The sequence below is a fragment of the Bufo gargarizans genome, chromosome 3 (assembly GCF_014858855.1).
Source record: "Bufo gargarizans isolate SCDJY-AF-19 chromosome 3, ASM1485885v1, whole genome shotgun sequence".
NCBI lineage: Eukaryota > Metazoa > Chordata > Amphibia > Anura > Bufonidae > Bufo > Bufo gargarizans.
In genome coordinates, this window is record NC_058082.1 from 78380059 (window position 1) to 78395335 (window position 15277).

At 45.0% G+C, this 15277-nt stretch overlaps 1 protein-coding gene across 1 annotated transcript in view; it reads right to left on the reverse strand.

Annotated features, from left to right (window-relative positions):
• LOC122932848 (WD repeat-containing protein 49-like) overlaps positions 1 to 15277 on the reverse strand; it is a 190342-nt gene that overhangs the window by 69077 nt on the left and 105988 nt on the right. The window contains exons 18-21 of the mRNA XM_044287488.1: positions 11588 to 11667; positions 5872 to 5926; positions 5184 to 5229; positions 1730 to 1789 (exon numbers count right to left, since the gene is read on the reverse strand). Of these exons, the coding sequence (XP_044143423.1) occupies positions 1730 to 1789; positions 5184 to 5229; positions 5872 to 5926; positions 11588 to 11667 (241 nt within the window). The remainder of the gene's footprint in view (positions 1 to 1729; positions 1790 to 5183; positions 5230 to 5871; positions 5927 to 11587; positions 11668 to 15277) is intronic.

The following is a 15277-nucleotide window of genomic DNA, read 5'->3' on the forward strand; positions in this document are numbered from 1 at the left end:
GTAAGGCCTCTTTCACACATCCGTGTCAGTGATGGAATCTATGACAAGATGGTCAGTGGTTCATCCATGAAGATGTCTATAAAGAATCCTTGTTTGGTCCGTGTATCCGTTTTTTTAACCTCTGTGTGCCATCCATACTTCACGGACACTGCTAGGCTGAAAATTAGTTTCAAGGGCATCTCTTACCATTGGTACGAAACCATGGACCAAACTGGTCCTGGGTCCTCTTTACTTCCTGGCATAGCCACATTCAAGACTGTACCACCAGCCTGCATCAGGACCTTGCATGTGCCCCACATAAAATGTCTGGTGTAGCAGACCCTGACTGTAGTTCTGCTAGGTGACACTAGGAGACAGTATCCTTTTGCAATCTGTGTAGGCACTAGTTCTCAGGGTTTGATGGCATCCATGTTGTGTCCTTGGTTTTCACAGACCCATAGACTATAATGTGCGTGAGGGATCGTTATCGCGAACAAAAATATGCCATGCTTCAGTGGTGGCATATTGACTTTAACATTGACTTTAACATGTGTTAAAGTCAATGGATGCGTGAGCGGTCCGTTGAGAACATGGACAGCAGACATCCATGAATCAATGATGTTAAAGAGGCCTAGTGATTTATGACCTAAGTGAATAGATGTACAGTAAATAAATGTAGCATATTTAGCAGTGCTGGACAATAGCAAAGATTGTATCCGTATTTGCCACTATGTTTACCACTGGGAGAAAATTCTAATATACTTTTTTTTACCCCCTTGAGACACTTGAATGTGATTTTTTATGCTAAATTAACATCACATTTTGATGTCCTGTTGAAAAGCTGCATTTCCTATGTGTCAGTAGTTTGACTAGACCTTCCTTCTACAATATACAGTACAGACCAAAAGTTTGGACACACCTTCTCATTCAAAGAGTTTTCTTTATTTTCATGACTATGAAGGCATCAAAACTGAATTAACACATGTGGAATTATATACATAACAAACAAGTGTGAAACAACTGAGAATATGTCATATTCTAGGTTCTTCAAAGTAGCCACCTTTTGCTTTGATTACTGCTTTCCACACTCTTGGCATTCTCCTGATGTGCTTCAAGAGGTAGTCCCCTGAAATGGTCTTCCAACAGTCTTGAAGGAGTTTCCAGAGATGCTTAGCACTTGTCGGCCCTTTTGCCTTCACTCTGCGGTCCAGCTCACCCCAAATCATCTCGATTGGGCTCAGGTTTGGTGACTGTGGAGGCCAGGTCATCTGGCGCTGCACCCCATCACTCTCCTTCATGGTCAAACAGTCTATTCAGTAGGACTATCAGCTGTGTATCCACCTGACTTCTCCTCAACGCCACTGATGGTCCCAACCCCATCTATAAGGCAAGAAATCCCACTTATTAAACCTGACAGGGCACACCTGTGAAGTGAAAACCATTTCAGGTGACTACCTCTTGAAGCTCATCAAGAGAATGCCAAGAGTGTGCAAAGCAGTAACCAAAGAAAAAGGTGGCTACTTTGAAGAACCTAGAATATGACATATTTTCAGTTGTTTCACACTTGTTTGTTATGTATATAATTCCATATGTGTTAAATCATAGTTTTGATGCCTTCAGTGTGAATCTACAATTTTCATAGTCATGAAAATAAAGAAAACTCTTTGAATGAGAAGGTGTGTCCAAACTTTTGGTCTGTACTGTATGTCAAACAATTCTCAGCTTTATTTTTATTTTTTTTTCATCTTACCAAATCATCCTGCCAGCCTGGCTGTGGCTCTTGGAAGTGATGAAGATCATCATCAGAATCCTGTGAAACAAGAAGGAGATCAGTTTCTGGAGGACACATACACGGTAGGCTACGTTCAACCTTGGTGCTCGTCTCATTTTTCAGTTTGATAAGAATTTAACTCAGAGATCAGAGTTCCACCTGAGCCCTCAGCTCAAAGGACTAAGGCCTCTTTCACACGAGCGTGTCCGGATAAGGTCCGGATGCGTTGCAGCAAACCCGCGCAAGTAGGTACCCAATTGCAGTCAGTTTTGACTGCGATTGCGTTCTGTTGTTCAGTTTTTATCGCGCGGGTGGAATGCATTTTGCACAAGCGTGATAAAAAACTGAATGTGGTACCCAGACCCGAACTTCTTCACAGAAGTTCAGGTTTGGGTTCAAGGTTGTGTAGATTGTATTATTTTTACTTATAACATGGTTATAAGGGAAAATAATAGCATCCTGAATACAGAATGCATAGTACAATAGGGCTGGAGGGGTTAAAAAAAAATAAAAAAAATGTTTTACTCACCTTAATCCACTTGTTCGCGCAGCCGGCATCTCTTCTGTCTTGTTCTGTGAGGAATAGGACCTTTGATGACGTCACTACGCTCATCACATGGTCCGTCACATGATCCATCACCATGGTAAAAGATCATCTGATGGACCATGTGATGAACGCAGTGACGTCATCAAAGGTCCTATTCCTCACAGAACAAGACAGAAGAGATGCCGGCTGCGCGAACAAGTGGATTAAGGTGAGTTAAATTATTTTTAATTTTTTTTAACCCCTCCACCGCTATTGTACTATGCATTCTGTATTCAGAATGCTATTATTTTCCCTTATGACCATGTTATAAGGGAAAATAATAAAGATCGGGTCTCCATCCTGATCGTCTCCTAGCAACCGTGCGTGAAAATCGCTTGCTTGCGGATGCTTGCGATTTTCACGCAGCCCCATTCACTTCTATGGGGCCTGCGTTGCGTGAAAAACGCACAAAATAGAACATGCTGCGATTTTCACGCAACGTACAAGTGATGCGTGAAAATCACTGCTCATGTGCACAGCCCTATAGAAATGAATAAGTCCGGATTCAGTGCGGGTGCAATGCGTTCAACTCACGAATTGCACCCGCGCGGAAAACTCGCCTGTGTGAAAGGGGCCTAAGGCCCCTTTCACACGAGCGAGTTTTCCATTGCGTAAAAAACGCAGCATGTTCTATATTCTGCGTTTTTCACACAGCCCTGGCCCCATAGAAGTGAATGGGGCTTCAGTGAAAAACGCATTGCATCCGGAAGCAAGTGCGGATGCAATGCATTTTTCACTGCTGGTTGCCAAGAGATGTTGTTTGTAAACCTTCAGTTTTTTATCACGCGCGTGAAAAACACATCAAAACGCATTGCACCCGCGCGGAAAAAACTGAACAACTGAACGCAATCGCAGACAAAACTGACTAAGGCCTCATGCACACGACAGTATTTTTTCACGGTCCGCAAAAACGGGGTCCGTAGGTCCGTGATCCGTGACCGTTTTTTCGTCCGTGGGTCTTCCTTGATTTTTGGAGGATCCACTGACACTGGCCGTGCGGAGCCAAACGGATCCGTCCTGAATTACAATGCAAGTCAATGGGGACGGATCCGTTTGACGTTGACACAATATGGTGCAATTGCAAACGGATCCGTCCCCATTGACTTTCAATGTAAAGTCAGGAGTACCTTTTATACCATCGGATCTGAGTTTTCTCCAATCCGATGGTATATTTTAACTTGAAGCTTCCCCATCACCATGGGAACGCCTCTATGTTAGAATATACTGTCGGATATGAGTTACATCGTGAAAACTCATATCCGACAGTATATTCTAACACCGAGGCGTTCCCATGGTGATGGGGACGCTTCTAGTTAGAATATACTACAAACTGTGTACATGACTGCCCCCTGCTGCCTGACAGCACCCAATCTCTTACAGGGGGCCGTGATCAGCACAATTAACCCCTCAGGTGCCGCATCATACTTACCTGCTGGCTGCTGCCATGTCTGTGTCCGGCCGGGAGCTCCTCCTACTGGTAAGTGACAGATCATTTAGCAATGCGCCGCACAGACCTGTCACTTACCAGTAGGAGGAGCTCCCGGCCAGACACAGACATAGCAGCAGCCAGCAGGTAAGTATGATGCTTCTACTATTGTACTATTGCTAAGTAACCATGGCAACCAGGACTCCAGTAGTGTCCTGGTTGCCATGGTTACCGATCGGAGCCCCAGCGATTAAACTGGGACTCCGATCGGAACTCCGCTGCCACCAATGATTGGGGGGGAGAGGAGGCCGCACAATGGCCACCAATGTTGTTAATGCTATAGAGGGAGGGGGGGGCGATGGGGGGCGCACACTGTGCCACCAACGAATTATTACAATAGCGGGAGGAAGGGGGGGCCGGGGGGGCGCACACGGTGCCACCAACGAATTATTACAATAGCGGGAGGAAGGGGGGGGGGCCGAGGGGGGCGCACACTGTGCCACCAACGAATTATTACAATAGAGGGAGGAAGTCGGGGGGGGGGGGGCGCACACTGTGCCACCAACGAATTATTACAATAGAGGGAGGAAGGGGGGGGGGGGCGGGGGGGGGGGCGCACACTGTGCCACCAACGAATTATTACAATAGAGGGAGGAAGGGGGTGGCACTGGCCACCAATGAAATTTAAACTGGGGAGGGAGGGGGGTCTGCCCCCTGCTGCCTGGCAGCCCCGGATCTCTTACAGGGGGCTATGATATGCACAATTAACCCCTTCAGGTGCAGCACCTGAGGGGTTAATTGTATGGATCACAGCCCGCTGTAAGAGATCCGGGGCTGCCAGGCAGCAGGGGGCAGTCATGTACACAGTTCGTTGTATATTCTAACTAGAAGCGTCCCCATCACTCTGTGTTAGAATATACTGTCGGATCTGAGTTTTCACGAAAAAGCTTTTATGCAGACGGATCTTCAGATCAGTCTGTATGAAAGTAACCTACGGCCACGGATCACGGACACGGATGCCAATCTTGTGTGCATCCGTGTTTTTTAACGGACCCATTGACTTGAATGGGTCCGTGAACCGTTGTCCGTCAAAAAAATAGGACAGGTCATATTTTTTTGACGGACAGGATACACGGATCACGGTCTCGGCTGCAAAGCGGTGCATTTTCCGATTTTTCCACGGACCCATTGAAAGTCAATGGGTCCGCGAAAAAAAAACGGAAGACGGCACAACGGCCACGGATGCACACAACGGTTGTGTGCATGAGGCCTAAACCTGCTTGCAAAATGGTGCAATTTTCACTGAACGCACCCGGACCTAATCAGTCATGCTCGTGTGAAAGGGGCCTAAGGAGGAGGGATCGCTAATGTCATCGCTCCTAAATATATCCCATCAGGCAAATGTAGAGCGGAATACTTACAATATACATATTAATTCTTCTGTCCCATCCAACAGCAATAATATATCTGAAATAACACAAAAATGCTGCATGTTATCAAAATGACAAAGTATTATTGTGCCACTGACGGGCTATTCATACAGAACGATCTAAACTTGCATATCAGATGAATGGCACTTATAATATAAGGCTCATATGTTTCAGGCTCAGCAGCTTATGGAAGATGAATACAGAAAGTGAATGTATACCATGTACCATACTGTACGTAATACTTATGTCTTCTTAGGTGGCAGTGGAGCCTATAGGCCCCTTTAAGTAAGCACAGGTATTAATGCTACTTCTGCTGCCCTAAAAGCTACACCCCTGGAGGAGCAATTTGGGAAACCTCAGACACCATTCCCAGTATTAAAGTATGTATTTAACAGTAGGGCTGGAGGGAAGGGGTTAAGTTAAAAAATTGCCATTGGGGGGCAGCATTCAATTTTTCACCTCAGACAGCAGAAAGGGTAGTTGCACCCCTGGTGATGTCACCATATGGAAATAATGTATTCATTATAATAAGTGATGTCACAGAACAGGGATATCACAGCACCGTAATAAGAGATAATGACAATAAGGCACACAGTCACAGTAAAGATACCTGTGCAGCCATTATGATCACACTCCTGAAGGTAATGTTGTAAAATAACGTAAAGAAATGGTATCTTACTTGTTCCTGTTCATTTCCACATATGTGCAGTCACAGATTTCATCAACCTTGTTTGCTGTGAATGGAAAGAATAATGAACCTTACTATTTAGTGTTAGGCCCCTTATCAAATACATTCCAGAACTATAATGGTTACATAGCATCATAAATCAATATAATGCTATGTGACCCCCGGCAGCGATGGGAGGTCAGGCCGGGAGCTGCGATGGGACTCGCTGCGGGAGGAACGCTCGTTTGCAAGGGGCCTTAGACTTCTGAGAAAACTGGCAATTCATCAAAGGCAAGGATGTGGCTTATGGGAGGTAACGGCTCAAAATCCTGGGTGTCGGACCCCCGCCGATCAGCTGTTTGAAGAGAAAGCTTTGCTCGTGTGAGCGCTGCCATCACTTCATTGTTTACCTGCTTGCCGTTGACATCACAGCAGTGAGCAGGTGTGGTTACACCTAAGCTATCCCATTCACCTCTATGGCACTGCTCCTTCCTATACAAGTGTATAAGCAGGAGCAGTCTTATTGAAGTGAATGGGACGGCTTGTAATTACACCTGCTCACACGCTGCGGTTGCGACGGCAAGCAGGTAAAAAATTAAGGGAAGACAGCGCTGGCATGATGTGGTTTCGGACCCCCGCCGATCTGATATTGATGACCTATCCTGAGAATAGGTCATCAATATTAAAATCCCAGAAAACCCCTTTAGGGAGACCAGCTGTGTATGGAGACTTAGTGGCAATGCTCCATGAGAAAATAATAGGCAAAGAGGTCCCAGAGAAAGAAAACTTTCTCGATAGTGCCACCTACTGGAAGTGGCTCCCTATGAGTTAATGTTCAATCTGTTGACAAGCCTTGGAACATGACAAGGGAAAATAGCTAACCAAATATCCTGAGATTATACCTTTGTTCACCCAAGTGCAAACAAAGTTCAGCGCGCCACACAAAAAAGTGCACAAGGATGGGATCTATTGCAAGCCCTCTCTGTAAGAGAAGAGCCCGAATAAACAAAACCCTGCTCCTCCGAACCAGAAGGCCCCGTGAGGGTCAGAGACAGGTGGCCATCCTCAGCTGAAGCCTAGGAAGAGCCGATCATGCCACAGCTTCCACCTGGCCTGCTACCCCAGGTGTTAGTCAGGAGCATCAGTTGAAGGCTGGCTCCTCCAGAAAGGGGAACCAAGAAGTTGCATGGGGGTGAGGAAACTGTTCTCCTAAAAGGTTTTTTTTCATCTAGGAGTTTGATGGCAAGTATCGGAGAGGATATCGCAATATCGCATATGTGCAGCGCTCTCCATTCATTTCTATGGGACTGCGGAAAATAGATGCTGGCTTGGCTAGTTTCCCTTGTCATGTTCCAAGGTTTAGTGAAAAGTCAAACCTGCACCTATCTGACTTTGACGCCATATCCTAGCAATATACCCCTTTAAGGAGAACAGTTGTGCATGGAGACTGGGGGACAATGCTCCATGAGAAACTAAGATGCAAAGAGGCATCTCCCCAACAAAGAGTACCATCTCCTAGTGCCACCTATTGGAAGATTGGAAGTGGCTCCTTAAAGATGAGGGACAAGTATCCTATAACAGCTGTCTACTGACTAATATGTGGCTTGTATATAGCGAAGAAGGACTGGCACTCACTTTCTTGATGATATGAAAAGACGTTTATTTAAAGCCTTTTTTAAATTTCAATATGTCGCTTGGGTATTTTCCCTTGTCATGTTCCAAGGTTTGCTGAAAAGTCAAACATTATATCACAGGGAGCCACTTCCAACATGAGATGGTGCACTTACTCCGGAGGATGCCTTTTTGCAGGTAAAGTCAGTACAGAGATCTCTCCCATGATATCCAGGACTGTGACGAGGGGACATCCTCTGCGTCTGGAGGAAAGAAGGTTTGTACACAAACATAGAAGAGGATTCTTTACGGTAAGAGCAGTGAGACTATGGAGCTCTCTGCCTGAGGAGGTGGTGATGGTGAGTACAATAAAGGAATTCAAGAGGGGCCTGGGTGTATTTCTGTAGTGTAATAATATTACAGGCTATAGCTACTAGAGAGGGGCCGTTGATCCAGGGAGTTATTCTGATTGCCTGATTGGAGTCGGGAAGGAATTTTTTTCCACTAAAGTGAGGAAAATTGGCTTCTACCTTACAGTTTTTTTTTTTCCTTCCTTTGGATCAGCTTGCAGGATAATGGGCTGAACTGGATGGACAGTCTTTTTCAGCCTTATAAACTACGTTATGTAAAGTACTAGACTGACGCTAACATTATATGCTACTGTATGACACAAGGTGCTCTGTGAGCTACATTAAAGGGTAACTGTCATTTTTTTTTCTTTGCTAGTTTATTAGAGCTAGGCATGTATACCTGAGTTAGTCTGTCAATGATTGTCAAAAGATCTGTAATTACCTTATAATAACAGCTTTCATTAATGTCCTCTGTCCCTTTCCACTGCTCCCTTAAAAGACCGTTGCTAGGGCTTGTCTATCTTCCTTTTAGTATAAACAGAAGGCAGAGGGCAGTCCTTCATACTGCATGCCTGCATTAGGCTTCAGAGTGAGGAGGCGTGTCTCTCAGTAATCCAATCTGATTGGATGGCAGGGAGCTGCTGGCTACAGCAAGTGTGTATGTGAAGTGAGGGAAAGCAGTTTTGGCCTCAGAGAACTGGCAGAGGAGCCCTCTTGAGAAGGTCCTCATATTGTAAATGTTTAAACAGCCGTAATTAAGGGAAAAACTTATGGAAAACAGTGGTATGTGAACAAACTAAAGATTGCTTTATGAATAATGCTAAAATGGATTTTTTTTAATGAAAACATGACAGTTTTATTGCACACAGGCTTATTGCACACGAACGTGTGTGCTCCGTGGCCATATTGCGGACTGCATTTGCGGATCCGCAATACACAGGCACCGTTCCATGTGCATTCCGCATCACAGATGCTGACCCATTCACTTCAATGGGTCCGCAAATCCAGAGATGCGGAATGGTGAGGAACGGAACCCTACGGAAGCACTACAGAATATCTTGAAAATTCTGAGAAATTAAAATACAATTCCTGAATTTACTAAGATCGCAATTTCATACATAGATCTCAGTCCAAGCTACACTTGAGTAATGCTTCTTTTACACAGACTGATCAGGCCTATTTCCTGCTTATTTCCAATAATTGGCCTGTGTAAAAGGTTCCAGGCTGAACGAGCAAATGGCCATTCATCAGGTGATCATTTCTTTCGTCTAGCACCTACAATTAATAATAGCCCACATTTATCATTGGATTAAACTAGTTTTGGGGCGTGAAAAAGTCGGAAACGTCGTTTCTGCAACTTTTTCAATGGCAATTGTTCCCAAATTTTTGCACAAGTGCCGTTACTCTGATGGCTTTGCCTCTTTCCTGAAATGGGGGCATGACAAGGGAGGGAAGGGGGTGGGGTTGGTGGCCCTGGCCCATTTATCATCTTCTACAACAGTCTTCTGGCATAGAAGAACACTGAAATCTACACCAGACTGGGGCTGGTGTACATTTCAGTTCAGGCACATGGATCGCTGGATGTTGCGCCTAATTTATGACATCATGCTGTTTTAATTTGCACCACTGTAGTACTTGGTTCTGCTGGGTCACTATCCTGTGTTGCACTGTAGTACATGGTTCTGCTGGGTCAGTATCCTGTGTTGCACTGTAGTACATGGTTCTGCTGGGTCAGTATCCTGTGTTGCACTGTAGTACATGGTTCTGCTGGGGCAGTATTCTGTATTGCACTGTAGTACATGGTTCTGCTGGGGAAGTATTCTGTGTTGCACTGTAGTACTTGGTTCTGCTGGGTCAGTTTCCTGTGTTGCACTGTAGTACTTGGTTCTGGCTGGGGAAGTATTCTGTGTTGCACTGTAGTACTTGGTTCTGCTGGGTCAGTATCCTGTGTTGCACTGTAGTACTTGGTTCTGCTGGGTCAGTATCCTGTGTTGCACTGTAGTACTTGGTTCTGCTGGGTCAGTTTCCTGTGTTGCACTGTAGTACATGGTTCTGGCTGGGGAAGTATTCTGTGTTGCACTGTAGTACTTGGTTCTGCTGGGTCACTATCCTGTGTTGCACTGTAGTACTTGAATCTGGCTGGGGAAGTATTCTGTGTTGCACTGTAGTACTTGGTTCTGCTGGGTCAGTATCCTGTGTTGCACTGTAGTACATGGTTCTGCTGGGTCAGTATCCTGTGTTGCACTGTAGTACTTGGTTCTGGCTGGGGAAGTATTCTGTGTTGCACTGTAGTACTTGGTTCTGCTGGGTCAGTATCCTGTGTTGCACTGTAGTACTTGGTTCTGCTGGGTCAGTTTCCTGTGTTGCACTGTAGTACTTGGTTCTGGCTGGGGAAGTATTCTGTGTTGCACTGTAGTACTTGGTTCTGCTGGGTCACTATCCTGTGTTGCACTGTAGTACTTGAATCTGGCTGGGGAAGTATTCTGTGTTGCACTGTAGTACTTGGTTCTGCTGGGTCAGTATCCTGTGTTGCACTGTAGTACATGGTTCTGCTGGGTCAGTATCCTGTGTTGCACTGTAGTACATGGTTCTGCTGGGTCAGTATCCTGTGTTGCACTGTAGTACATGGTTCTGCTGGGTCAGTATCCTGTGTTGCACTGTAGTACATGGTTCTGCTGGGTCAGTATCCTGTGTTGCACTGTAGTACTTGGTTCTGCTGGGTCAGTATCCTGTGTTGCACTGTAGTACATGGTTCTGCTGGGGCAGTATTCTGTGTTGCACTGTAGTACTTGGTTCTGCTGGGTCAGTATCCTGTGTTGCACTGTAGTACTTGGTTCTGCTGGGTCACTATCCTGTGTTGCACTGTAGTACATGGTTCTGCTGGGTCACTATCCTGTGTTGCACTGTAGTACTTGGTTCTGCTGGGGCAATATTCTGTGTTGCACTGTAGTACTTGGTTCTGCTGGGGCGGTATTCTGTGTTTCACTGTAGTACTTAGTTCAGCTGGGGCCATATTTTGTGCTGCACTGTTGTATTTGGTTCTGCTGGGGCGGTATTTTGCCCTGCATTATGGTATTGTTGTCCCTGCCTACTTGTGTTCTTCTACACGTCTACAACATGAGGCCACTTTTAGTTTTTTCCAGGGCCACCTTAAGTGTCTGCCCTTGGTCCTAATACAGGTCATACACAGGGTTTGGGTGTGCTCAAGGACCCTCAGGCTGGATTCGGACACATCGTTTAGGTCTGATGGCACAATTATTAATATTATTATCAATTTTTGCACTTTTTGTATTTTATTTTCACTCTGGATTTTAGTTGTTCTCTTCAACATAACATCATGCTCTAGTTGAATACTGCTTTGGGCATTTTGCTCCCATAGACAACCATTTTCACAAAAACGCACGGTTTTCGGGAACATTTTATGGTGTGTTACTGTCTGCACTATTTAGTGTAAATGATTCCCACTTCAGTCATAGCCTCAAGGTGTCTGCTACAGCATTCTGTGTCTTTTGTACCAGTATCTTCAATCAGGATGCATTACTTGTTCAGAATAAAGGTCACCGGGGAATGTAAGACTTTTCTTACGTTGAGGTTTCTCTGCCCCTCGTGTATTCCCGGATGAAGGAGACAGGGCCTGGTAACTGAAGCATAAGGCGGGCAAGCTCTTCTGGGCTCATCTCAATACTAATTAGATAGCACATAACATACCTCGATTGACTTAAGGGAAGACACTTTCATTAAGGATACTGAGAAATGAAGCCATTTACCTCTTTTCAGAGTGTGCAGACACTGCCCATTATTGTAATTCCAGATTTTCAGACAGCCATCTCTTCCTCCGGTGATCAGTCTAGGGAATGGAGATATTCACATAATTTAGACTCGACAAAGTCTCTTCTGACAAACTGTGAGCAACTTTGGCTTTGAACAGATTTTTGTTAACTTCTTCCATATTTATAAAGAGTTTAAAATATCTATGTATATCACATGGATTAAAGTTTTTTTTTGGGATTTTGACACTGATGGCCTATCCTCAGAAATGAATAGATCATCAATATCTGATGTGTTCTGGTGGTGGTCCAACTAGAGTTGCACCGGGTATCGAAGTATCGATACCCAATCAATGCTTTTAGACTCGGATCGATACAATACCGGGTATTACTATTTAACGATACTAGGCTGTGCTGCTGCAGGGTCCCCTCCCCTACTCTTCATTGGTGGTGCAGTGGCAGTCCCGATCGGAGCCCCAGCAGTGTAATCGCAGGGTTCTGATCGGTTAGCATGGCAGCTAGGACGCTACTGAAGCCTTTCATGGTACGCTAAGGGGGCTAATAGTTAGTAAATAAAAAGTAAAAAAAAAAAATCAAAAACTTTAAATCGCCCCCTTTCCCAATTTACATATAAGATTTCTAAACAATAAAAAAAAAACATATTACATATAGCCACACCCGAAAAAGTGCGAACTATTAAAGTATTAAAAAATATTTCCTATGCAGTGAACGGTGTAACAGAAAAAGAATCAAAACCGCACGATTAGCCATTTTTTAGTCACCTTGTCCCCCCAAAAGAATAGGATAGGACTGTTCTATTATGGGCCGGACTGCATGCGGCTTTTTTGGTGTTTTATTTTTTTTTGCGTGGTATCGAACGGTATCGAGTATTGCAATACTTTTTTCATGGTATCGAAATCGAATCAAAATGTTGGTATCGTGACAACCCTAGGTCCAACTCCTGTCAGCCTCTCTGATCAGCTGTTTGAAGAGGCTGAGGTACCCTAGTGAGCGTTGCGGCCTCTTCCTAGGCTAGTGACGCCATGTTCACATGGCCTAGGCACAGCTTAGTCCAATTCAAGTAAATGGGCACTGTGCCTGGTAAGCTGTGTGGAGGCCACAACGCTCATCGGAGCTCCGTGGCCTCTTCAAATAGCTGATCAGCGGGGTGCCGGTAGTTAAACCCCCACTGACTAGATTTTGATGTCCTATCCTGAGGACAAGTCATGAAGATTCAACTCACGGTAAACCCTCTTTAAGCAGTAGTTGTACAGCTACATAGCTTTAGTGTCAGCTGAATTGGGGTGTATTCACATTTAGCACTTTGTTGCAGAAATTTCTGCCACTGAAAATCTGTTCCATTCATCTGATTGGTGTTTTGTGGACAACACCTGGATTTCTGTAAGGGCTCATTCAGACGGCCGTACGCTGTCCGCAAAAATACGGATCAGTTTTTTTGTGAATTAGATATACAGCATCCCACTACGTGTGTGTGGGCACTGCTTAAAAGGACTTTTTACCTTGTCAAAAGCACTAGGTTGTAATGTATGATTTTGTATGTATGTATCTGCAAAATCCCTGTTACCAGGCAGATTAGGTGAAATTCATACATCCCACCACTAGATGGGGATAAAGTTCAGGTCCTATATATATACCTAGGTCAGGCCTAGTTAGGCTACTTTCACACTTGCGTTCGGGGCTCCGCTTGTGAGTTCCGTTTAAAGGCTCTCACAAGCGGCCCCGAACGGATCCGTCCAGCCCTAATGCATTCTGAGTGGATCCGCTCAGAATGCATCAGTCTGGCACCGTCTGTCCTCCGCTCAGCAGGCGGACACCCGAACGCTGCTTGCTGCGCTAGGCACCCCAGTCCGACACTGACTCTAGCCCTCTTGTGGTCTACAAACTGATGGGAGACTTTGTAATAAATACAACCAGACATTTGTAATATAACTAGACTTTAGACTGGAAAATCCATAGCTAGTTTGTGTGACAATTGTTAAAAATTGATGTGCAACATTTTGTAAATTTGTCGCAAAAAATTGCTTTAAACCAAGCAGATTCTCCAAAAAGAGTGTAGAAACCCTAGCTGCACCAAACTGCACTTAAATGTAAAAAAATTGTGCAACTTTTTAGACAGATTTTAGGCGCAGACACATTAGTAAATCTGGGCCATAGGATTTAATCCATGATACGTGACTATACCGCTAAGCCTAATAAAATATATTCTGAGGTGCTTGAGGTCAACAACCAAGTTGATATTGCAAGGATACTCAGCACACGCACTGTGATTTAGATGAGATGTCATGCTATGTATTGCACCCAGTATAACCTGGTAAGGGATGGAACAGCCAGGGTTAACAATTCTGGCTCAGCCCTTGTAGAAAGTTAGCCCCTAGCTCTAGTCAGTGATAGAGAGCGTTTGGAAGGGAAAAGGAGCTGGACTTGTGCTTCCACTTCTTATACCTTCACATAGTCCTGACAAAGGGGGCAATCCTGCCCCAGAAACGCATAGACTATTATGAAATAAAGAAAATCCTTTATTGTATACATGGATCCTGAAGTTTTATTCATCTGAGTCCTGGCAGCGCCTTCCAAGATCCTGAACTACTCTCTTAAAGTTATCTACTGTGCCTGCTGATTGCCTTCGAGCAAACGCAAGAGGACCACGGCGGCAGCCTAGGACAACCGCCTGCTGGTCGGGATACGAAATAACCAGCCAAGCGATCTACAGTTGTTGCGAGTCCTCACAACAACATCTCGAAAGCACATCCTTACCTTTAACCTAAACAACTGATACCACACATGTGGCACCCTATTCTCACCATTTTTATTTTCAGACACTTCTTAGACCTTAAGATAGAGACACTCACCGATCTCACCGATACAGAAAAAGAGAGAACGAGTAAGACAAAGGAGACAACTAGAGAATCTACAGTCTGCATGGTCAAGCATTGGAGTCAGTAAGGAAACCTGCTACAAAAAGCTGCAGTGAGGGACATGGTTAAGCCACCCTTCACACCTGGATATAAACTGGCTAATCGTATCTCTAAAATCCTGTATCCCTCAGTGGACGCTATAGACACCATAGAAAGAGTACTATTGCCCGCCATAGATTCTACTGGAAGAGACTTGAGGAGACAGATAAAGAGAGAAGAGGGCCATAACTGCCATACTTCTGTACTTCAGTAAAGAGAGATGTTTATTCTACTACCTCTGACCTGGTTACTGACTCCTACACTGTATGCCAGCCACTGCATCTACAAGCCATCAACAAACACTCAACATCACAGGCATCCCGATTCCTTCAGGCAGAAGCCCCAACATCAGGGTATAGCCCAGTGGAAGAAAGGGTGCTCCTTCCTTTCACTGCACTGCCGTAGGGAGCAATTGTTTGATGAAAGCCACTGTGATTACCTGTAGCAGCCAGAGCCACTACCATTCTCATCCTCCGCTCTAGCTCCACCTTGGCTTGCTACATATACAGATGGCCAAAATCCAGATCTCCCATAGTTCCCATAGAACCTTACGCTGCGTTCACACCTGAGCGTACGGGATGGAGCGCTCTGTATACGCGTTTACAATCGCGGCTCCGGAACAAGCGAACGCCCATTGTCGCGCGTTCCCGGAAGTCTATGTACGGGAACGCGCGACAAGACGCCCCAAAGAAGCTCCTGTACTTCTTGGGGCGTC